We start from the raw sequence: 23,493 nt of genomic DNA on the forward strand, positions 1-23,493 counted from the left end.
GTAATGTCACATGTGGTAGGCTGTCGCTAAGTGATGCTTCTTCATGCTGTGTTTTGTTGAACACACACACACTCAAACACACAACCTTGTACAACAACAGTCTGCCCCCGAGCTGCTCTGGTCGTATTTTCTGATGCATCACTAATTTTAGATATGGGCGTCAGGGGTTCAACAGGGTGTTTACAGGGTCATGGTTGCTGTTGGAGTGTTTGTGGAGCCCTTGAAGACGGCCCATCATTTCCTCTTTAGTGACGGTATCATCCTGTAAGAGGTGGAATTGGACACACCATTGGATTTTGATTAACCAGAAAATAAACCCCTACTATAACTAGAATGGCACACACCTCCACCAAGGCCTCACAGTTCCTTCAAATTCAATCAAGCTGCTCCAAATTGCGCACTCACAGATATGAGCCCTCTAAATATGCCCGATTTTTTTTCTCATCACGATCCATGTATCTGTGAAAATGTCCCAAAAATGCCATTTTGCAATTTGAAAAACCTGAGGTGTGTGTGGAGGCTGAAGCTCCACAGGTTTCATGGCTTTGATAGTATACATACGTACATGTTATATATCACACCATGGCAAAGTAAAAGCCACTTGTAGAGAGTGAAGGTCATGAATGCAGCAAAGACGAAGGTTTTCTAGGCCAGGATTTAATTTGGGCTATATTTAAATAGGAAGTTGACGAGAGTTAAGTCATGTGGACTTGCGTACACATACTTATTCACATTGATTTCATTCCTACAGAACAGATTATGTAGAAATCCCATAATCCCTACAGTTGTCTGTGGGACTTCACTTCTACCAGCCTGTGTCTCCTTCTGCTGGAGCCTTCCTGCCACAGTCAGATCCACCGGGCATGGTGGTTAACTGTTTCAAAAATATTAAAGGTCATTTACAGAATAGTTTACAGTAATAAAGGTTAAGCGCCACAGATTCACCGGGCATGGTGGTTAACTGTTTCAAAAATATTAAAGGTCATTTACAGAATAGTTTACAGTAATAAAGGTTAAGCACCACATTAAGGGGAATTACACATATATTATCAGTATCAGCCGTGAGACATCAAATGTTAAATCTTTTATCGTGCAGATATACCGCAGTAGACCACCAGAGGTCCGCCTCCTCCTCGAGTCCAGCCACTCAAGTGTCTAGGGAGAAAATACTGCTAAAGGAGGATGCAATCTCAACACTATTTTAAGTTCTTTTTAAGTTTTCTTTTTAAAGTTATTCTAATAACTATTTCTTATAGCACTTATCTAAACAAGGTTACAAAGTGCTAAAATAAAAGGTATTCAATTTAGTCTATTATTATTGTTATTATGAATATTAATATCTAGATATAAAAATGTTAACATGTCAATAAGGACTGATGGAAATTTAAAAAAAATTGGAATAGAATAAAAACGTCACTTGCAGCCGTTGATCTTAAGTGCTATTGTATTATTTCGCTGGTTGCCTTTGAAGTTATTATGAAGTTATGTGTGCAGTAATGCAATAGATTGCACATATATTTTTATTATTATTGTTTTCTAGATATAAATGTGTTTATACACTTCCCTGTCAGAACAAGCTTAACTATTTTATTTAGTTTTCTACTGCTGACGAACTTTTGACGAAACAGGTTCGTCGAGAAACGCCCTCGCTCTTCGCCCAATCACAATCCTGAATTTTCGAACCGACGCGTCCATCCACCAATCAGATCCCTGGCTGCGCGCATATCGTCAGCCGGTATTTCCTGTTTGTCGTACCGGGGTTTCGCTCCGCGGTGGCGCCTTCCACTACCAGTGAGTATTCTCCTGTTTTATGGTGTGATTCGCTCATATCAACGCTGTGTTTTTACGCGTCTGCTAGCGAGACTCCCGGTGTCCGAACTGAACTTTGTTTAGCTCGGTCGCAGGCGACAAAATGGCTGTTTAGCTAACGTTAGCTCGCTAGCAGATGACGTTGAACTGATCCGAGCCCGGCTAGCGGCTGCGCTAATGGTCCAGGAAGTACAGACACAGAAAAGTTTCTCGACTCCACGTCTTGTCTGTGTCAGCTGTTTTTGACCCGAATAAGAGCGAGGTAAACATGGCCTGTAGTGACACAACTGAGTGATGTTTCGTTGTGGTGGCCCTTCAGCCTTCAGCCTTCGGTTTCTATTTCCTGATCATGACGTTATCCACTCACTATCTGCTCTCTGTGGTTTCTCTCTGACACTACACGGTGGCCTGTGTTAACGCCCCCCTCTCCCCCCCCCCCCCTCTCCCCCCCCTCTCTGTCTTCAGCCCCTTTTGCGAAGGTCCACTGGAGCAGCCATGGTGAAGATTTTCATCGGGAACCTGTCTCAGCATGCTGGGAAGGAGGAGGTGGAGGCTCTGTTCGCTCAGTACGGCACAGTGACAGAATGTGCCAAGTACAAGAACTATGCTTTCGTCCACATGGAAGACCGCAAGTGTGCCACCAAGGCCATCCGTGAGCTGCACCTCTACAAGCTGAACGGCAGGCCCATCAATGTGGAGCTCAGCAGGGGGAAGAACCAGGGGCCGGTGAAGCTCCACGTCGCCAATGTCGAAAAGGGATTCGATGAGGAGCTCCGCACCCTCTTCGAGGAGTACGGCACGGTCGCAGAGTCTGCCATCATCAAGGACTTTGCCTTTGTGCACATGTCCAATTCGGATGAGGCCATGGATGCCATCAAAGGTCTGGATAACACCGAATTTCAAGGTAAGTGGACGTGATGTGCTACCATGTCCGTGTGGTTTGTTTTTTGCCGTTTAGCTTTGAGGCATACTGTGTTTTTCTCTCTCTCTCTCTCTCTCTCTCTCTCTCTCTCTCTCTCAGGAAAGCGCATTCATGTTCAGATATCAAAAAGCAGACCCAGAGGGCCACCTGAGGAGGAGGCCTATCCACCCCCGCCAGGCAGAGGAGGCTATTTTCCTCCACGCTACCCAAGCATGGGGCCCGAGCCTCCCTACAGAGGGCGCATGTCTGCTTACCCTCCTCCGCCTCCGCCGCCCCCTCCCCCGAGACGAGCGCCGTACCCCGACCGTGGCTATGATGAGCGGGACGGTTACGGGGTGGTCGATTACTATGAGAAATACAGAGCCCGTCCTATAGGCAACGATGACAGGCGTCCCATCCCCCCTCCTCCGCCTCCTCCCTCGGCGCTGGTCAGAGAACGTCTTGGAATGGGGCCTATCAATCCATATGAGCGGCGCCCGCCCCCATATGCTCCTCCCTCCTACATGGCCAGAGACCGAAGCCCCATCAGACGAGCACCCCCACCCCCTGCTCCATCCGCAGGTAACGGGTTCTCCTATGAGCGGTCCCGGCTCTCTCCGATGTATGCAGCTCCCCGTCCCAGGGACTCCTTCATGGAGAGACCGCCTCCCCCGCCACCACCACAACAACCTCGCTATGCGGGCTATTAGGCACCAGAGAGTACAATACAAGGTGAGAGGGAGGGTGTTTTATTCACATATATGACATACTTGGGGGGGGGGGGGGATTTTTCAAATGACAGCATGTAGAAATAAATGGAGCCCAATCCGTACATTAAGGTAGAATCACGTCTAAAATCATCACCATCGGGCAGAGCTCTTTAGTCGTGCAGATCTGGCGCAGCCACTCAGTAAACAACCATCAAACATTGCTGGTAGAGTCTTAAAATATTTTCTGCTTTAGCATCAAACTTCAGTCTTGCGCGATCCCTGAGTAAAACGCGCTCCTTGACATGTGGTGTGTGCTCTCTTTTCAGGTTTAGAATATGACAAGATCGTCATTGTCTGCTGATGCACGTGGCGCTATGCATCCCCCTCCTCTATGGCGGATTGCGTTGCGTTCACCTGAGACTTACTGGAAGATACTGTATTGCGGACAGCCCCGTATTTAAAAACATACGATTCCATGTCTACAGTTCACGTATTTTTCAGAGCTGTTCATGCTTTTTTTTTTCCTGTTTCTCTGCTTGTTTCACTGTTCAAATCCTTAAAGTGTTTTTTCAGAATAGGAAGGTGCTTAGTCTACTCCAGTGTGACGCAATACTGCAAACACTCTTGCCTTTCAATTTCTCTAAATGGATAAGGCCTCTGGGAAACTGTGACATAATTTCTTAATAAGGGAAGATTATTGTAATCAGACTAATGTAGGTGGTTGATCACGAAATGGTCATCAAAATTAGTTTAAAAGAATTTAGCGTAGAAGTGCTTTAATATAATACTTGGTGTGGCAGGCTGTACAATAATCTAAAACATTTGCGACACATGTTAGCATGACAAATCAAAAGATTCAGTGTGTTTTTGTTCTTTTTTTACACTTTGTGTTCATCTTTTCTTGCGAAAATAGAATCATAGCACCGTTATGTATGATTTTATTTACTTTACAAGTTGCTTTTCTTTTGAAGGCTTTTTAATAAACAACTGAAACCAAAAATGCCGTATTAACTGTCAAATTCTTCCACCCCGGGCAGGCCGATAGCAGAGCAGATGCACCAAGTGATACCCACGCGCTTTAACTCCGAACACGCTTTCAGTTTCATTCTCCGCACCCTCGAGCCATCAGCTTGTCACACGATGCTCTCTCTGTCCCATCAGTGAAAATGATGGAAAGTTTGTGCGACATAAATTCCACTGAAACCCTGTGATGATGCGTGTTCTCTTCAGCGACCAGTGTTGTAATACCCAATGAAGGAAAACATTAAGTTGTTGACGGAGCCTCAATTGATCAGTTTTTGGTCATTGCCAGTTTAAAAACATGAATATGAACAAAAAGCAGACTTTGATTCTGAATTCTCTTAATACAGCTGATGGAATCTGTCCGCTGCTCCTCAAACCTACGAGCGACTAAAATGTTCCGTTTCCTTAATCTCCTGAAGCTACATCGAAAAAGTTTATGCTGCATCATTCGGCTTCTGTGTTAAGTCCCAGCAAGTAGAAGTCAAAACAATAAATTATAACGCCGGTAGAAGTAAAACAACTAACAGAGCTTTGCGCCGGCCCATGTTTTCTGTCGTCTTCCATTTCTCTGAGTTCACACAACACACACTTTTCACCCCCGTCTTTCACTCTCAACATTCATGACTTCCATGTATCACAAATTGCATGCAGTCTTGGTGTCTTAGTATCTGTGCTCTTTGTAGGTTGTTAGACTCTATGCAGGAGATCCCCGCTCAGGGTAAGTCCTCCTCGGAAGATGTCCTGCACCCTGACGAAGAGGGAGATATTGTTCAAACGGTACTATTTAACATTTATTACTCAATGTATTGTTCATGGATTCATTAAATAATGTGAAGTTGCATATTTGAAATCTGGAAAATGTGATTGATTTATTAATGGATCCCCCCCCAAAGGACTGATTAAACATTTTCTAATTTTGATCTTGCCAAAATATTAGAACACAAAGTCCTCATTTAAAAATGTGACATTTGATAATTTTTTATACACTAACAATTTGACTTTTTTGGGGGGTTTTAGTTGAACAAAGGCTTGAGCTTCAGCTTTAAAACAAAAAAAATGTGCAGTTTTGAATTATTCAAGATGTAGCTGGTACTTATTTTTAATTGGTTATTAAAATATTATAACGGCCTTATTTTGTCTGTGGTCAGTGCGATTGCTGACGTTGTGTCTATGTTCACAGGGATTTTCTCTGCTAGGTGTGGCGACTATAATGTGTCCTGAAGTGATTTCACTGAACTTTATGGGTTTTGCACATTACGTGATGAGACGATCCTGTGGTCAAAGGTAAGGCAATAAACGTTCACCTTGAAGTCTGTGTTTTACAAACCTCCATTAAATGATCTACTGTTTTTTCCAGGAAGCGGAGTAGGTGCGGTGCGGTCCAGTGCTTGGTGAGCTGGAGTGAAGAAGAGGAAGAGAACCTGTGTGGCTGCATCAGCTGATAACACCAGAATAACGGGCTTGGTGACCACATGGGAAACGTTCGGCTTTCAACATTTTAATATAAAAGTAACAAGCAACACAAATAATCATGATTTATATTAAATATCAATCACACAAAACAAATGGTGTTCAAAATGACCTTTTTTTTCCCCCCTAATTCTTATTTTTTGTTTTGCACATTTGTGTTGCAGTGTCTGCATCCAAAGCTGAGGCCACACAGCAGGCCAAGAAGCTTCCTGTGACAGCGGTGCAGACGACGGTGATGGAGTCATCTACAGTGGACAGTCCGGGGGAAGCTGCCTTGCATGGACATTTCTTGGCTGTGCGTGACAACTGTAACCTGCCACGGGTGAATGAGCTGGACTTGTACTGTCCAGGGTCGGGGGTCCACGGCAAGCCTCGTCCTGGTCGCACCGTAAAAATCTCCACCCACTCGGACAGCGTCTGAGAACGGGGTGAGAAAACGGCGCTGCTGAGAACGAGGGACGCTCAAGACGGAGCAGCTTGATTTTGTTTGGGGTTCAGTTTTGTTAACTGTAAATTGGTCATGTTACAATTCATCAACTAGAGACACTGACAGAAGTGATCTGTATTGACACATTTTTGCCCAAAGAAACTCATCTCACAACAATCATCCTTTTCTGTCTATTTTTATCAACCTATATTAGAAGTAGAACTGTATTTCTTAATTTAGCGGACTGTATATGTGATGCATTAGTTCAACAAACGAATAAATTGCAGGGAAAAGCAGGCTGACCAACAATAACAAATGTTTCTCCAAGACAAAGAAGAAAATCTTTACCGATTTCCATTTGACAATAATTTTTTGTTATTATTTAATAGATTTGTACTCGTAGCTCGAGGTTACAAAGTATGAAAATAAAAAGCTACCACTGTGCACTGCTTCCTAGTGTGTGTGTGTGTGTGTGTGTGTGTGTGTGTGTGTGTGTGTGTGTGTGTGTGTGTGTGTGTGTGTGTGTGTGTGTGTGTGTGTGTGTGTGTGTGTGTGTGTGTGTGTGTGTGTGTGTGTGTGTGTGTGTGTGTGTGTGTGTGTGTGTGTGTGTGTGTGTGTGTGTGTGTGTGTGTGTGTGTGTGTGTGTGTGTGTGTGTGTGTGTGCTTTTGAGCATAGACCTTGAGTCAGGACATTTTGGACAATCTAAAGCAAAGGCCTGTTTGGGGTTGAAATTAGGTTTATGTTAGGGTAAGGTGATTTGAATGGTGTGTGTGTGTGGGTGGGACAGGTTAGGGATATTACTATGGAGTGTAAATCCAGATGATTACATTTGGATCTTCAGGTCAGAGGTCAAGATCTATAAAAATATGGCCTGAAAACCCCAGTTTAGTAGAAATCTCAAATAATAATTCAAGAGAGACAATGTATTGATCAGAAATTTAAGTTATTTTACTCATTTTATATTGTAGTACATGAACAAATACTCGAAAACTTCTTCCACTCAGTGAAACTCATTAAAGAAAAGTGCAGTGCTAGAATTTTCTTCTCAAAGTAGAAGAGCAGATTTGCACTGCAACCCGAGCTCAGGGTAAGATTGACTTACTTGATCTCAAGCATATCTTGAAAAAACCAGTTTATCAGGCCCTTTGGTATTTTGGATCGATGGAAAATCCTCAAATGCCTCGTGATTGTGAGACTGGGACTTTCCCTGAAATTTCAAACCTGTGGCTGCTTTTCAATATTTAAAAACAACATACACAGAAAGTATATTACTGAAAAACAAATGTACTGTGCTCAAGTTGAAAATGTAGGAAAAAAGGCTTCTATGCATTTACTTTTAAAAAGTAGGGGTTATTAAAGTCACAGCTTAATTGTTAATATGTAGACATGGAGTAAAGGGTGCAAAGTCATACAGTTTCACATAAACAGGAATTACATACAAGCATGCACATTTTCTAATGTCACAACTACACAACTACACAGCAATCTGCATTGCTTTCAAATGTAAGTCAATAAAGTAAAAGCAGGTTACAATATCTCATGAATTATACATGAGAGTCTCATCAGTCTCCAGGGGGCCCAGTGCTGTGAGCTCAGCAGTGAAACCATTCGTCACACATGAGCCTGTGTCCATGACAGGTGTCATACTAGGTGCACACATGCACGTCTCCCTGGATGGGGGCACGGCCAGCACCTCAAACTCCACCTCAAAGCTGCCCTTGGCCTCGCCGGACTCACGGATGATCTCGACTTCATACTCTCCGAAGCGGATCAGGGCCTTGTCTGGGAGATCCGCCCTCTCCAGGTGGCCCAGACTAGAGCTGTTCACTGACAGCCACCCCTTCTGGCTCAGGTTCTGGATGGTGAACAGCATGTCCGGGCTCTGGGGTGTGCGGTAGGCGTAGAGGGCCAGCTGTTTCCGGGACACCCGAGGGTCGACCAGGGCATAGGTGCAGGCCTGGGCGTCCCGGCCCAGCCTGAGAGGGTCATCCGCCGAGTGTCTGCTCCTCTTCCCCAGAGGCAGTGCCCCATAAAGGCCCCTGCAACTCTGCTGTGGGTGGTACAACTTTATGTGGAGACAAGTCAGGAGATCCTCCTCTGTCTCCATTGTCTGGGACACATTCATGGTGGAAAAAGAGGCTTCTGGGGAAATCAGTTGAGGATTGACCTTTGATGATTAAAGGCAACTGGAACAGAAGACAGAAAACTAATGAGAACACAGTGACATTTGATGTTTTTTCAGTCAAACAAAAATAAAGTGTTACAAATACATAAATCCCTGCTGTTAGAAGCCTTACCTGTATGTTGATGGGTGCTTTCCCTCCCAGCTTACGCTCAGCTCTCAGGAGAACTAACAAATGGTGTTGCTGCTCTGAGTGAAAACAGGAAGGCTCATGCTGCCTCCTCTCACAAGACCCACCAATAAGGAAGTTGCATTCAAGTGCATATTCTCACTGTTGTTAAATTCTTGTGGAAGAAGTAAAGTAGTGGTAAATCGAAAGGAAAAGGGAATTTTCATGTCTATTTTTGCCTTTTTTGTCTTTTATATCATTGTAAACGTTAATAATAATAATAGCAGTACCGTTATTAACATCGCACTTTTCGAAACAAAGTTACAAAGCCCTTCTTAAATAAAAAGCACAGGTACAAATACATCAAATTAACATAAAAACAATATGAAACAAACAAATCAAATCTCCGTTATAAAAATAAATAGGGGAATAAAAACACACCCAAAAAACTAATTAAAATACTAAATCAGGGAATGCGGACGGTTAATATGTATTTATTCTGGTTTATATTTGTTAAGAGTTAGTCAGACAATAAAATCAAGCCGAAGACGCAAGCACACACGAGAAACTGTTTACCAAAGTAATTGCTTATTGTAAAAATAATCAACTGATTATCTGATATCACTCAAAATAATTGTTGCACATATGCCACTACCCTCATAATAGGAGAAACCTCACTGGACTGAGTTTTACCTATGTTACTATTGGTTGTTTTCTTTTACTTTTCTGGTTACATTTTCATGAGTGGATCTCAGTTGTCAAACATACAACTTTAAGATAAGCACTTGAACGCAACACAACAGCACCAAAAATTCCGATATGATGCAATCTGAAGCAGCACCACAGAAAGTCACCACAGGGTGTCATGTTTCTTATTTTTCTATATTATTGACCATGCAGTTTGTATTACCTTTGTGGGGAACTAAGCCTGTAAAACTAAACCGTTACACATCAATCCAGGAAATAGACTGAGTCATATTATTGTATTTCTTTTCTTTATTTGTTTACATTCCAACAAAAGAATATGTGGTTCGAGTTATATTTGTAAATCTTTTATGCTTCTGATTCAAAATGTCTGAGATGTGTTAAAGGTCCAGTGTTTAAGATTTAGCGGAAGGGATCTATTTTCACTAGTGTGTTTCATCTAAATTGTATAAATTATTGTTTTCTTTACCCTAGAATGGGCCCTTTATATTTAAAGTAGTCCCAACTGGACAAACCTTTTGAGTTTTTATGACAACTGAATGCTACCACAGGTTCTCTCTCATGTTTGGAAGGGGAGGGGGAGGTGAGGGGTATTCAGCTGCAACATGACACTTCACCACTAGATGTCACTAAATTCTGAATGTGAAAAGGCCTTACTTTATGTACTTTATTTTCAGTCATTTATTTCTATTTATTCACCTTTTATTTATGTATTTACTTAGCCTTACAATTCTTAAAATGTTTGTGCTGTTTTGTAAAATGCCAACTGTTATCCTTACCAGTGGTTGCAGTGGTTAATAGGAATTATTATTAATAATAGATAGATAGATAGATAGATAGAGGAAAATGTAACTTTAAACTAAAAGCAAACATATTGGGCATATGTAAAAGTGTGTTTCTATAAAATACTAAACTTTATTACTTATTATTTATAGTAGTGAACTAGAAGGGGTCATGGGTACACCGTGGGGTCAATTAATTTATTTGTCAGCCACATGGACAATCAGCATATGGTATAAATATGTAAACTGGTTTGGTTTTGCAGACATAAAATAAAGCACAAAACGATGATAACCTCTGAACCTACGCTGATTACTGTGCCCTCCTAGACGGCAGAGGGCGTTGTGGTTGCGAAGCGGGGAGGGGGCACCACGCAGCCGAAGATTAATAAGAACCGGAAGCGGCCGCTCGTGGGAAAACGAAGCTCAGCGGAAGTTGGTCTGAGGAAATCTCTGGAAAGGAGGTCGAGCTCTTTGTTGAGGCTTCCCGGTGAAAAGGTAAAAGAAGTAAACGTCGCTGTGTTGATATCTTCAATGAAACGCGTTGTTTTTATAACTTCCCGCTGATACACACTGGGCGGGGGAGGGGGTCGCCGTCCCGCTGCTTCGCTTCGGGTCGGCGGCGCTTTGTGTCACAGCGTGGCTTGTCCAGCGAGCTAACCGAAGCTAACAGCTAGCTCCAGCTAATGTGCTTAAATAGGACATGGGGTTGCGTTGGGTTAGCTAAAATACGAGCATCGCGACGCTTTGACAGCATCAACTTATGTTGATAAATGTTGTAATGTAAAAATGAATAGGATAAATTGGGGATCGAGTGCAGTGGCGCTGTGCTAGCGCTAACGTCGTCAGCCATTTTGCAGTAGACAGGCCTGTTCAATCAACAAAGCGTCTTTTTAATACTGTGAAACTGGATTCAGCCGTTAACACGTTACCATTTAAATAGGTTTTACTTTTCCCTTCACCCATAGATATATACAGTTTTCTCTATATGTCCATGTCACATGTCTACAATATAGGTAAACATATTTGTGGGGAATCTGTCCCAAGAAAAGGATGTAGACACGCGTCCTTTAATACTGTTGAACGCAATCAAATATTGTGTTGAATTTTAATTAGTTTTATGTTGTTGTTATGTCTTCACTCTTAAATATATATGGTTTCCTCTGAATTTCCTTGGTACAGGTATAACAATGGTGAAAATCTTTGTGGGGAATCTGCCCCGAGAGGCAGACCAGGAAGAAATCAAGGCGCTCTTCACCCAGTACGGCACAGTCACAGAATGTGCCATCATCAAGAACTACGCCTTCGTCCACATGGATGACCGCAAGTCGGCCACCAAGGCCATCAAAAATCTGCACCTCTATAAGCTTCATGGCACGCCAATCAACGTGGAGGCCAGCCACGGGAAGAACCATGCGGCGGTCAAGCTGCATGTAGCGAACGTAGAGAAGGGAGCTGACGACGAGCTCCGCGCTCTCTTCGAAGAGTACGGCACGGTCACAGAGTGTGCTGTTGTCAAGAATTTTGCTTTTGTACACATGTCCAACTCCGATGAGGCCATGGATGCCATCAAGGGACTGGACAACACCGAATTTCAAGGTTCGCAAATAACATCGTGTAATACAAGTCGATGTAGTTGTGGCCATTTTTACTTCTGATTATTTATTTTCTATATACAATTTTTTTTTTTTATATTTTAGGCAAGCGCATCCATGTCCAGATTTCCAAGAGCCGTCCCAGACACGATGAACAGGATGACTACCCCCCTCCTCCCCCAGACAGAGGTGGCTACTGGCCCCCACGCTATCCAGGCGAGAGGCATGAGCCTCCCCCACCTGGCTACATGAGAGGTCGCCTCGGCCATATGCCCCCAGGTTACCCAGCCCCTCCTCTGCCGCCCCCTCCCCCTAGACGAGCTGTTTATCCCGACCGTCCGTACGATGGCGAGAGGGAAAGATATGGCGTGGTAGATTACTATGAGAAGTACAGAGCCCGCCCGTATGGCATCGCCTCCTACGAGGATCAGCGTGGCGGCGCCCCTCCTCCTCCCCCTCCCCCCTCAGCCGTCGTCCGAGACCGTCTTATGACCCCGTCGCTTGACCCGTACGAGCGTCGGCCCCTCCCGCCTCCTCCATCCTCGTACTACGCCCGAGATCGCAGCCCCCTGAGGAGAGCACCTAATGCGCCAATGCCTCCTGCCAGTAATGGCTACTCCTACGAGCGCTCCCGGCTCTCTCCGGTTCCCCGCGTCCCGGCATACGGAGGTCCACGTGCCCGGGACCCCTACGCGGAGCGGCTACCCCCGCCACCGCCTGCACGCTACGCTTATTAAGCAAGGCCCCGACATGTGAAGGTGAGAATAGGTCTGAGGTAGATTGGTGGTCATTTCTTTCCTGAAAATGCACTTCGTCTCTGTACAGGCAGGGGCAGCCTGTGACCTGTCCGACACGCTCAAGATCTTGTGGAAAAAGCAAGCGTACGAAGTTGTAAATTAGTTGATAATGCACATCTGTGTGCTAACTTTTAGCTAATACCTGTTTTTAATGTGTGGCTTAGTCCGACAAAGGCCGACGCCCCAGTCTGCCATCTGGGTGGCTGAAGAAAGGGTCACGAGACAGATCTTGAGAAAAGACAGCACGCAGGTTATTACGATGGAACAGGCTTCACATCCACATTTACAGACAGTTCATCTGTGTCATTTGCTCTTTTTCCAGGATCGTCGTTCGCCTGCGTCGCCACTCGCCGCCTCCTGATGCACGTGACTCTATCCACTTCCTGTCTGCGGCTGAGCGCGTTACATTCCCCTGAGATGCTCACAGGAGGAACCAAATTGCCGACGTCCACGTCTGTTTTTGTTTTAATTAATTTGGGACAACTTTTACATTCGTATTTCCCCCCTGATTGTTTTAGTTTGTCATTGTGCTGTAGTATTTTTAATGCTTGACGTCTGAGTTAGGCGTAAATTTTTTTTATTGTATTTTTACGTTTGAATAATTAGTGTTCTGATGTGGTTTGTAACCTTAGACAGCTGAACCATTTCAGCAGCAGTTTCTAGGCGATACATGTGACTGTAAACTCAACTGAATCATATTTGGTATTTAATCTAGTCTGCACGTTGGTTCCATCATTTTAAATCTTTCCATCGAAAACTAAATCTCTATGTGGCGATCCTGTGAAAACCTAAACTGCTAAGACTCATGTGGAAAGTGACAGCTAACGGTGTAGTTAAAAAAAAAGCGTTCATATGTACCTGTCCACTGTCGACCTTTTTTCAAATAAAACGGATTTGTGCAGTAATGTTGTTCACCGATGAAATCATGCTCTGCGCTAAAACACATCAGTGTGACCGCTTGAAATGATTCGAATCTCACCAAGGCTCTTTCGAAAAATACAAATGCCATGATCATCCGTAAATTTCTGAAGAAATCACGTATAGTAAAATCGTCACGTAGATGAAGGAATATCAATTTTCTGGTCATCTGATCGATCAGCGTACCTTTATACCTTTGCCGCCCCCCCCCCACCACCACCGCAGCGCCCAAAACTGAAACATTTTAGCTTAAGTTCAAAGAAGTGGTAACTCTCCAGCCACAGGCGAGACTAGTTCCCTCTGAATGTGGGGGAGATGTCCTCAAAGGCTGCTGGAGACCTTCACAGTCAACAGGTAAGTCCAGGGTTTTAAGGACTACTTGGCAGTCAGCACATGTAACTGTTTTCTAGGTAGATATGGCTTGTTGTGTATACTACAGAGCATTGTAGCAGTAGGAAGACGGATTATTTACAGGCCCTGTAGTGTCACCTGGTGCTTTTACCCATTGCCTGCACCCAAACATCCATTCAGCTGCAAGTCTGCTCTGTATTGCCAGTGTTAGCTAGGATATAATTCTGAGCAACATTTGTAGTTAATTGACAGCCCTTCTTCCAGATTTGAGGATCAGTTATTTTTGGGGCAAATGTTTGCCTGGGCAAACACTGGTGATAATTGGAGTAGCTTTTAGGACAGCTAGGTTTGGTTAAACAGGACTAGAGATGAGATTTGGACTTGACAGCATCAGGATTTATACATTTTGTTTTACAGACATAATCAGATTGATGGATGAAACTTTTGTAAATCAGGAAAGAAATCAAATGCAATGGAATTACTTATTATCTTAACTGATTTCACAGTCTGGATAAAGGTGAGAAGTTGATATTACTGCTTTGTATTACCTTTTTAGACTCTGACCTGCAAGAATAAAACATTTACAACAATAACATGTTCTCCGTCTTAAATAATATTCTGCCATTTAAAACTGTGTAGTTATTTTCTCAAATGCACTGCATTATATACAGTTAAAGTTTTCTCATATCTCAAGAGTTCAACACCAGTTCAACAGTTGAATTATTTCTACCCCAGGGCCAGGTTGATGGTGTGTGTATGTACTTCAATCCAATAGTAATACAATTTAGACTGGATTCTTCTTGGGACTGTTGAAATTATACCAGATACAACTTTTGTTTTTCAAAAATAATTGTCTTAACAACAGCCGATGCTCAGGAACTTGCCTAAATACACATTTTGCAAACGTTTTTGTTTAGAAAAGTGTAGTTTTCTACTTTGTTGTATAATATATGATGCTACAATAAAGGGACAAATTTAGTTTTCTCGCAAATAAAACACTTTGATAAAACCAAAGATCCTGCTGATGGCCAGCAGGGAGTGCAGACTCCTAATAATTACCAATTCCCCAGCAGTTTGGAGTGGCCCAGTAAAAGTTGTAGTTAAGGTGGGCTCTTCTGGTGTAATTCTATGGGAGCATGCTGCATTAACATGGGAAATAGTTAAAGAATTATTTTTGGTTGCAAATGTTATATGCTTCTGCATAATTTCAGACTTGAGGTGTACTCTGGACCTTATGGAAATACACAATTAGACAAAACATTAGGAAATGCATGGGGAAGATTAGATCTCCATTAAAAACTATTTCTTGTGAAATACATTTCTGATAAAGTAGAAGTCTTTTAAACATTGGATGTCTGTTGTGTGGTTATGAGCTGCAGGCCTGTCTTCCTGTGGTTGAAACTTGTTCACTTTTAGCTGTTGTCTACAGCTCTGTTTAAGTGCTTGTGCATGCCCACACATCTAAGCTGTGACCACACAGTGCTGGTCTCTTCCTGTCAAACAAGTGAAGAAACCCTGATTCACTCTAATATCTCCACTGCTGCAGTCCTCCATCGAACTCACTATGAGAGACTCTGGACAGTCTTCAGTGTCTTTGCTGGCTCCACTTCCACCAAACACCAATTATACACCACATCTAGTTTGTCAGACAGAGGAAAATAGAGAAACATGAGAATTAACTGCACAGACTAAATTATTGAAATGTTGCAGTCATAAGACAAAGGCAAGAAGTTAAGATATAAGTTAAGATAAGAAGTTGAGTTAAGTTGTGTCCAGATAATTTAAGTTATAAGAAGATAAGATAAGTTAAGATTATTTAACTCAGGATAAGAAGTTGAGTTAAGTTAGGTCAGATAATTTAAGTTATAAGAACAGTTAAGATAATTTAAGTGAAGTCAAGATAAAATCAGAAGTTAAGCTAAGCTCACTGAATTAGAACGCTGCTGTGGTGGGGCCATTGATGTCACTGCATGGAAACACCAAGGCATTGTTGTTTGTGGTTATGGTGCATCGAGTTGAAGGCCAGTCGTCCTGTGGTTGTGGCAGATGTGCAATGTTTTAGACACGCAGGGGATTAAATGAAGCTCTGTCAGACAACTCGCGTTCAAATGTTTATTGCAGCAGTAGAACAGGTTATTGTTTGGCGTCTATAGGCTCCAACTTAATCACTCCCCCAGATATGATTACATAGATATGATGGGAGTGATGAGCAAACACTCAGAACCCCCGTCGGAGCCTACAGGTGGATGCTGGGGTGGACGAGGGGCTGAAGCAAATGGCAGCAATATTGACGCAGCAGCCGATGTGTTTCAGAAACGACTCTGTAGCAGTGAACAAGTCAGAGTCAGACAAACCTTTGACCCTAACCCTTGACCGTTCTGTCACTTCCTGTCAAACAAGTGATGCACTGCGGACTTCCATCTGGATCTCACTATAAGTTGACCTGTGGATTGTGATGGTGGATCCTGACAGTGGTGGAGGATCAGGAGATAATGTCTATTCTGATTTGGTGATATACAAATAAAATTGAATCGAATTGAAATTGTGGATCATGGTGGCATCTGATCGTGGTGATGGATCGTGATCGTAAAGGGGGACCCTGATGTTAGATAGTGGTGGTGGATCGTGTTCGTGATGGCAGCTGATCATGGATTACGATTACAACAATACTGCTTGATATACAATATGAGCGGGAAATCTCCTGCTGCTTTGTTCATGTATGAAAGGCAAACACTGCAGAAAGTCCGGTCCCCATTCTCCGGACATCCCCCGGAGGTCATGACTAAAACAAAACTCTGGACAGTCATCAATACCTTTTCCAGCCTTTTGCCGTTTTACTTTTGCACCAAGATACACATGTACAATGAGAAGATAAAGACTTCACTTAAAGTAAGATTTAAAATTATATCACAATTATTTTTCACAACATCTTGTCACAGTGATGGCAACTCCTCCAATCCACAAACAGCACAAAAGCCCAAAAGCAGACTGACGACAACGCCTCAGTTCCTCTCTGAGCTTCAGTTCCGGTGGTTTCTTGAGTGCATGGTGGTGGCGTAGACAACATTAGGCTCCGGCTCTCTCTCTCTAGCAGGCCTTCTGCTCCGCTCTGCTCTTGGAAGGAAACTCAGTCCTGCGTAGTTCAGGTCATCAGAGCCCACATTCTGTAAATGGAAGTACTCAATGACTTATATCACCCTGAGCTGTCTGTGTGGCATTACATAAAACCACTACTTGATGACTGAAAGACTTGGATCAACGTTAATCTATGGTTCAAGTTTGATTACCTTACTGTGTTGTGGATCCTGTGCCTCTTTATGTGCTAAATGACAGAAACAATACATCTGGTCAGGAGTCAGGGAGCTTTGTATTGGCAAAGTTGGAATAAAAACATAAAATACCTGTATGAAGTTTCCAGATTTTCAGAACCAGAGCGATGATGATTATAATGAGGACGATAATCAGACCGCCCATGAGGATCTCGATGGTCAGATTTGCATGTTCATCAGACTGTTCTACAAGAAAAATACATTTTTGTGCGTTGAGACAAAGACTGTATATAAAGATGGACGACGCAGCTCCACTTCTACTTTTCACCTTGTTTTTACAGCATCAGATAACAAATAACAAAACACTTGAGCATACATCAGTGTGATAACAACTACCTCAAATGACAGAAACCATCTATCTTATTTTGGTCCATGTCCAATTTGCTAACATGGAGGGGGCAGGGTTTATGACCTATGTTGCAGCCAGCCACCAGGTAGCGACTGAGACGCTTTGGCCTAACTTTCATGGTGCTGTCACGTCGTCCATCTTTTTATACAGTCTATGGTGCAGACAAATGCTAACATCATCACAAAGGCTTCAGCAGAGATTACATTTCTTTAGATCTAAACATGTAATACTTTTCTCATCAACTACTAACGTTGTATAAAACTTGATGTGTATTTTAACTTTTTAGTTTGCTCCATGTCCCATCCATTAACACGGAGGGGTCAAAGTTTACGACCTATATGGCAGCCAGCCACCAGGTGGCGATCAAGACACTGGCTTCTTTTTGCAGGAACTGTCGTGTATTTAGTTCAGACCAGCTCTTATTTCAAGACGGCATAAAATCTATTTCCCCTATAACAAAACACAGACAAAACTCTGCAGCGATCTTACCTTTAACCTTTAAATACGTTGCACTGTAAACTGCTGGGAAGTTTCTGGAGTCTCTGTCCACGTTATAGCCACATATATAGAGTCCAGAGTCCAATAAATCCACTTGTTTGATTTGGAGAAAGACGTGACTGACGTTGGACGTCATGCTGAACTTTTCTTTTTCAAACCCATCGAAGTACGATGCACCTGTGTCAAGGGAGAGCATGGAGGAGATGTGGCTGGTGTTGGATCCGTTTTCCAGTCTGAACCATGATATGTGAATTGGGGAACTGGTGTAGTTGGTACACAGCAGCGTGACCTCTTCACCGGTCTGGACCTCCACAACGTGAAATTCACAACGTGAGACAGAGATCCAACCTGAAACAAACAAGATTCTGACATTCAGACCCCGTTTGAGTGGAGAGGTTGTTGCAATGGAAATCTTGCAGGGTGAAGTTTTTTCTGGAGACGGATGATGTCAGAAGTATTAATTGTCATTTTACCTGATGCATCGGGGGAGAAAGGAGTATTATACGCCTTCAAAGTCAAGATGGCTACATAGCATTAGTCAATTTGTGGAGTGTCTCTCTATCTGTCTTAGGCTAACCGCTGTTTTGTCTAAACACTAGGTCCTACAGATACTGCAAAAGAGTAATAGAGGCCTCATGACAAAGTGGATGAAAGAGAATATAACTAAGTCAACAAAATAGATCTAAACCATTAAAAATCATAAAAGTTGGCTGTTGATATATTGAGAAAAATAGATCTACTTACTGAGGATACAGAGTATAGCTGACAGGAGGGTGAAGTTCATTGTCGTGCGCATGGTGCGACAGCACTGCTGTAATGTTCGTCACTGATCTGTGTTTCAGAGACAAGTGGTCTCAGTGTAAAGAGGCGGGTACAGGCTGACAATACACAGTACTGTCATCATGTATTTGATGCATGTTACAGAGGATTTTATTATATATTATCCACTTTCTAAAAGTGACACTTTTATTTCCTCAAGAAGGTTTCCATTTGCCAAACAGTTTTTATAGGGATGTGTCAGTTTAAGAGTAACTTGCATTTAAATGGTCGAGAGCAAAGGTCTTAACTTTATGAAAATAAAGTTGTTATATTGTGAGAAAAACGTCTTTAATTTACGAGAATCAGTCAAATAGTCCGTAATGAAAAAAAAAGATTCAGAATATATATATATATGACTCAACTGTTACTGGTTGCAAAAGTTAAAACGTTACCACAAAATATGACGTCATTTTCTGGCTTCATAGTGACATCATGATGACAACTTTCCTACCATATGATCATAAATGATTTTTACATCTATATAAGTTTTAGGTCGTGCCTTTAGTCCAGGAAGCAGAGATGCCTCAAATGACAACGATATCAACGTAAGACTTCTTGATGATGTCACTTATCATATGACATCATAAACTATTTCTATATTAACACTACACATACCATTCTATACATGACCTTTGGCCTTTGTCCAGTCATCTGGAGATATTTCACATTTATTAGATTGGAGCAAATGAAAGTAAATCCAAACTTGGTAGAGTGGAATGATTCACTTCCTGCCGAGGTCCTGACAGATGTTTAAAGTGTCACGCAGACTGACCCTCTTAACAGCCAATCAGCTGCAACCTCATTTTTACGCTGTTGTCTGCTCTTTTCGCACAAAATGTTCATTTCCCAAGACCTTTGAGACGATGCACCTGTCTACCTTGTGATGGAGAACACAACGTTTACTGGTTCAGACACGGGTCTCGCCACGGCATCCTTCACACACACGGTGATCAGTGTGAACACATCTCCGTACCGGGGTCTCCCTCACACAGCTGTTCATACCACCTGCAGAGGACCAACCTCAGGGCCTCTGACGCTGGGACCTACTACTGCGCTGTGGCCTCCTGTGGCGAGATACTGTTCGGCAGCGGAAGCGAGCTGCTGGTCCCAGACGACCAAACGGCACAGATGAGAACCTTGGTTTGGCTCTCCATCATTAGAACTGGGATTCTCTTCATCTGTCTCACAGTTTGTCTCTTGGTTTACTTCACAAATGGCTCAGTACGTCCTTAAAGCTCTGACTTCAACAGGTTATTTCAACTTAAAGGTTCAGTGTGTAAGATTTGGGGGAAAGGGATCTATTGGCATAAAGTGAATATAAAATAATCCTACTGATGTTTTCACTCGTGTGTTTCATCTAAATTATACAAATTGTTCTTTTCTTTATCCTAGAATTGGTCCTTTATCTTCAATTACTTTGAATACTATCAGGAGTGGGTCATCTCTACGGAGGCCGCCATGTTTTTACAGTAGCCCAGACTGGACAAACTAAACACTGTTTGAGTTTTTATCACAACTGAAGCTACCACAGGTTCTCTTTCATGTTTGGAAGGGGAGGGTGAGGTGAGGGGTATCCATCTGCAACATGCGACTTCACCAGTAGATGTCACTAGATTCTATTCTACACACTGAACCTTTAATGCTTCCGTCACAGTTCAAAAATATCACAAAGACAAAATGTGAAATGTTAGATTCATATTTTTTTTTGAAAAGGCTTATCCTTTTTGATTAAGCTTTGTATTGCTTTTTAACACATATATAAAAATACAGACATGTACATGTATGTACAGCAAGGAAAATAAACAAATTAGAAAAAGCAAAAAAACAACAACAACACGGGTTATCATTTATTACGACACCTTTTGTTGATTTACTGAGCAAATAAAATCACCTGATACATCGATCAGGGATGGGACACCAATCAAATCCAATAATTCATGGCTCTTCAATAAGTGTGTGCAATTGCTGTGGTGCATTTAATAAAGTTGTAGTTTGCATTATTATAACAAAATTTCATAAGTACAACATGTAATTGTACAATTTTCAGATTTATTACAATATGTCAAAGTGGTTCAGCAAGAATAAAAAACACAGAATTTTAAGACATTTTTCATTTATTTAGGTCCATCTGTGACAACAATTGATTGGGTGAAGGCAACATCTCCTTTAGAAGAGAAAACAAACGGTTTAATTCATACTTTATAAACATATTTCTTCCCCACATGAAGTCACATCACAAGTAGAAGCTTCAAGCGGCATCGTGCATGAGGCTCCTCAGGTGGTCGTCCCTGTTCTCTGTTTCAGCCACGTGACGCCACGCTGCTTCACAGCGACCAATGTGAGCTGATCACTTCTTCAAACACCACTGGAGAAACCAAACATGAGAAAACCCAGGTGACATCATCAGGGTGGAGAAGACATTCTGCATGCACATGACGCAGTAAAACTGACGTTTGATCAGATTTGTAAAGTTGGTGGAATTTGCCTTTAAATGTATCACAGATTGTTAACCCTCCCTCACGGTGCAGTGAACAAACCAACCTCAAGCTACTGATCTGGGGACATCCTGTTTCAAACCGCAGAGACACAAACAAACGAGAGGGTCTGAGAACTTTTCTCTTGTTGCCTCTTACACCTTGTGACAGAAAGTTGAATTATCCACCTACGTAGAATTCTCTTTGGCCTTTCATGTGCACATATCGTACACTAGTGCAGTGCCTGTTCTAAACATGCTTGTTTGGAGTGAGCTGTTCACTTGAGATTGCAATGAAGCTGTTGTGCATCCATGATCAAGCAGATTGTGTTTTTTGCACCAATTTTACAGTCAGTGTGAATAGTAGTGTGAATTTGCTTTATTACTGTTCACATGTGTGATTGATTTATAAGTTTGAATTATTTACTTTACTGGTTATGTTTTCAGACTGTACATCAGACAACTTTTCAAAATAAAAGCTCTGTAATTCAGCTCAGTATAAAGCATTACAGCAACCTAAATAAACGCTGTACTTAAAAACAAAACAAAAAAAAGGACAAATAACCAAACAGGAAGTGATTATATGAATGTTGTTGCGATGACGCAAAAAAGCTCCTGTCACGGGTCATACTATATAATAGTAATCAGTCGTATAAAACAAAAAAAACCAGTATTAGCAGTGACATAAATTTGGTTATTTGCAAACTTATAGAACAAATACAGTCTGGTTGTTCTCCTTCTCTTGTCGGTTTCATCTTTTTACGCCTTGTTACGTATGATGTGCTCGATATGCACTGATAGCTACACAACAAAGGAATCATCTTTTCTGTGTGGTTGTCCATACTTCCCACCTCTGTTTAATACATTTCATTGCAAAATCTTCAGTTTGCTCTGTTAGGGCTTTGTGTTTCCCTTCGTTGCACACAGCATGCGAGCTGCCTCTTGTAAAGATGACTTCTCTTGGTTTAACACTTCAGTCTTCCTGTGTTCGAGCGACAGGACTTCATTTTCCACCAGCGGAAACCAGCTCACAGTCACAGTGCTCTCACCTTATCCACCACTGAGAGTCAGAGCAAAAGCCAAACACTGAGAAGTGGCCAGTTTAAAGGCTGCACCGTCCGTTTGTTTTCGGTTCGAGGAAAGTGTAGATCAGAGGGGACTTTTGAGCTTGATCTGTTAAAACATTTTTTTGTGGTAGCTTTTAGCACTGCACACCTATATTGAGGTTTTGAGATATGCATCTCTGAGATCCCTGCAGGCCCAAACGTCCTCACTTCAGAAAGGTGAAGATAGTATCAAATGACCCCGCCTCATTAGCAGGTAACATTTTTGGTTGGTACACTAGGTTGTGTTCTCACTTCTGGCCAGAAGGAAATTATAAAAAGGTGCTTGTATGTGACATGTGGTCACCATGTTTCCAACAGATAGCTGTGGTCTGTGAATGATGAAAGCTCGGCTTCATGAGAAAGCTCACGCTTCAGCAGGATGCACGTCGTCCACTGTTACCTGCACTACTTTGAGTGCACAGACATAGTAGAAATGAGTCATGCACACACAAATAAAATTAAACTTGTTTTATTTAGATGATAGCAAGCTGAAGCTTTACATGTTTCACACGGAGGTAAAAATCTAATTTACAGGACTGTTCTGATGTCAGTAAAGACATAATGTGGTGATTAAACACAGAGACAAATACAGAAGGTGTCCAGCTCTACTGCCTCACACTCAAGTACACACATTCACTCCAGGTATCATCCCTCTGTCCTCTGGATCTGTTCATCTGTATCTCCCTGTGAGCAATGTAGCAGGGGTCGTCTTCATTCTGCTCATCCTGCGCATGAGAAACAGTCAGTCATGTTGTTGGCCATGACAGACAATGTGCACAAGTGTTTGAACAGTAACACAACAGCTCATCTTTACCTTTGCATTTATTTTGGAGGATGGAGCATGGGGATCTGAAAAGAGAGAAAGACTTTTTAATGTCATATAATGATCACTGGGATCATGAGGAACAGATAGTATCATTTACCTGTAACCCTCATCATGCATATTGAGAAAGCCAGTAAAACACTCAGCAGGGTGGTGATTGCCGAGGTCGCACTCAAGAAAACCACCAGCCAGTCCACCTCACCTGCAGAGAGCCAGAGGACAGGAGACGTCACACACTTTTAACCTAAGGAGTAATGATCACTATTCATCACGTGAGACTCACCATGAAACTCCAGCTTGGTCCCGGCTCCAAACACAA

General features: G+C 42.4%; 4 protein-coding genes across 10 annotated transcripts; 2 read left to right on the forward strand and 2 right to left on the reverse strand.

Moving 5' to 3' along the window:
- The first annotated feature begins 1,700 nt into the window (after positions 1-1,700).
- LOC117779358 (RNA-binding protein 4.1-like) lies at positions 1,701-6,394 on the forward strand. 5 transcript variants are annotated; one of them, XR_004616992.1, is made up of 7 exons: positions 1,701-1,791; positions 2,289-2,713; positions 2,831-3,442; positions 5,127-5,220; positions 5,624-5,727; positions 5,801-5,952; positions 6,078-6,394. XR_004616992.1 is itself a non-coding variant. In XM_034615456.1 (4 exons), exons 2-3 carry the CDS (start codon positions 2,305-2,307, stop codon positions 3,418-3,420), a joined length of 999 nt encoding a protein of 332 aa, XP_034471347.1. In that variant the 5' UTR covers positions 1,701-1,791; positions 2,289-2,304; the 3' UTR covers positions 3,421-3,442; positions 3,747-4,420. The 5 variants fall into 5 exon arrangements, 2 of the variants coding, with proteins under 2 accessions (XP_034471347.1, XP_034471348.1); XR_004616994.1 differs by having other exon boundaries at positions 1,706-1,791; positions 2,275-2,713; XR_004616993.1 differs by lacking the exon at positions 5,127-5,220.
- Positions 6,395-7,271: 877 nt separating this feature from the next.
- On the reverse strand, positions 7,272-8,779 carry tifa (TRAF interacting protein with forkhead associated domain). Of its 2 annotated transcripts, none has more exons than XM_034615458.1 (2): positions 8,639-8,779; positions 7,272-8,527 (listed from the first exon to the last, which is right to left on the reverse strand). In XM_034615458.1, the coding sequence occupies exon 2, from the start codon at positions 8,464-8,466 to the stop codon at positions 7,879-7,881; it is 588 nt and encodes a 195-aa protein (XP_034471349.1). In that variant the 5' UTR covers positions 8,467-8,527; positions 8,639-8,779; the 3' UTR covers positions 7,272-7,878. The 2 variants fall into 2 exon arrangements, with proteins under 2 accessions (XP_034471349.1, XP_034471350.1); XM_034615459.1 differs by having other exon boundaries at positions 7,272-8,483; positions 8,639-8,739.
- A 1,705-nt stretch (positions 8,780-10,484) lies between these two features.
- rbm4.3 (RNA binding motif protein 4.3) lies at positions 10,485-14,367 on the forward strand. The gene is made up of 4 exons (XM_034615455.1): positions 10,485-10,614; positions 11,299-11,715; positions 11,817-12,469; positions 12,831-14,367. Exons 2-3 carry the CDS (start codon positions 11,307-11,309, stop codon positions 12,446-12,448), a joined length of 1,041 nt encoding a protein of 346 aa, XP_034471346.1. The 5' UTR covers positions 10,485-10,614; positions 11,299-11,306; the 3' UTR covers positions 12,449-12,469; positions 12,831-14,367.
- A 1,952-nt stretch (positions 14,368-16,319) lies between these two features.
- On the reverse strand, positions 16,320-18,793 carry LOC117779318. 2 transcript variants are annotated; one of them, XM_034615401.1, is made up of 5 exons: positions 18,698-18,793; positions 17,945-18,301; positions 17,179-17,292; positions 17,065-17,090; positions 16,320-16,941 (listed from the first exon to the last, which is right to left on the reverse strand). In XM_034615401.1, exons 1-5 carry the CDS (start codon positions 18,747-18,749, stop codon positions 16,798-16,800), a joined length of 693 nt encoding a protein of 230 aa, XP_034471292.1. In that variant the 5' UTR covers positions 18,750-18,793; the 3' UTR covers positions 16,320-16,797. The 2 variants fall into 2 exon arrangements, with proteins under 2 accessions (XP_034471292.1, XP_034471291.1); XM_034615400.1 differs by having other exon boundaries at positions 17,065-17,099.
- Positions 18,794-23,493: the final 4,700 nt, after the last annotated feature.

This window comes from Hippoglossus hippoglossus, chromosome 18 (assembly GCF_009819705.1).
Source record: "Hippoglossus hippoglossus isolate fHipHip1 chromosome 18, fHipHip1.pri, whole genome shotgun sequence".
In the NCBI taxonomy this organism is placed as follows: domain Eukaryota; kingdom Metazoa; phylum Chordata; class Actinopteri; order Pleuronectiformes; family Pleuronectidae; genus Hippoglossus; species Hippoglossus hippoglossus.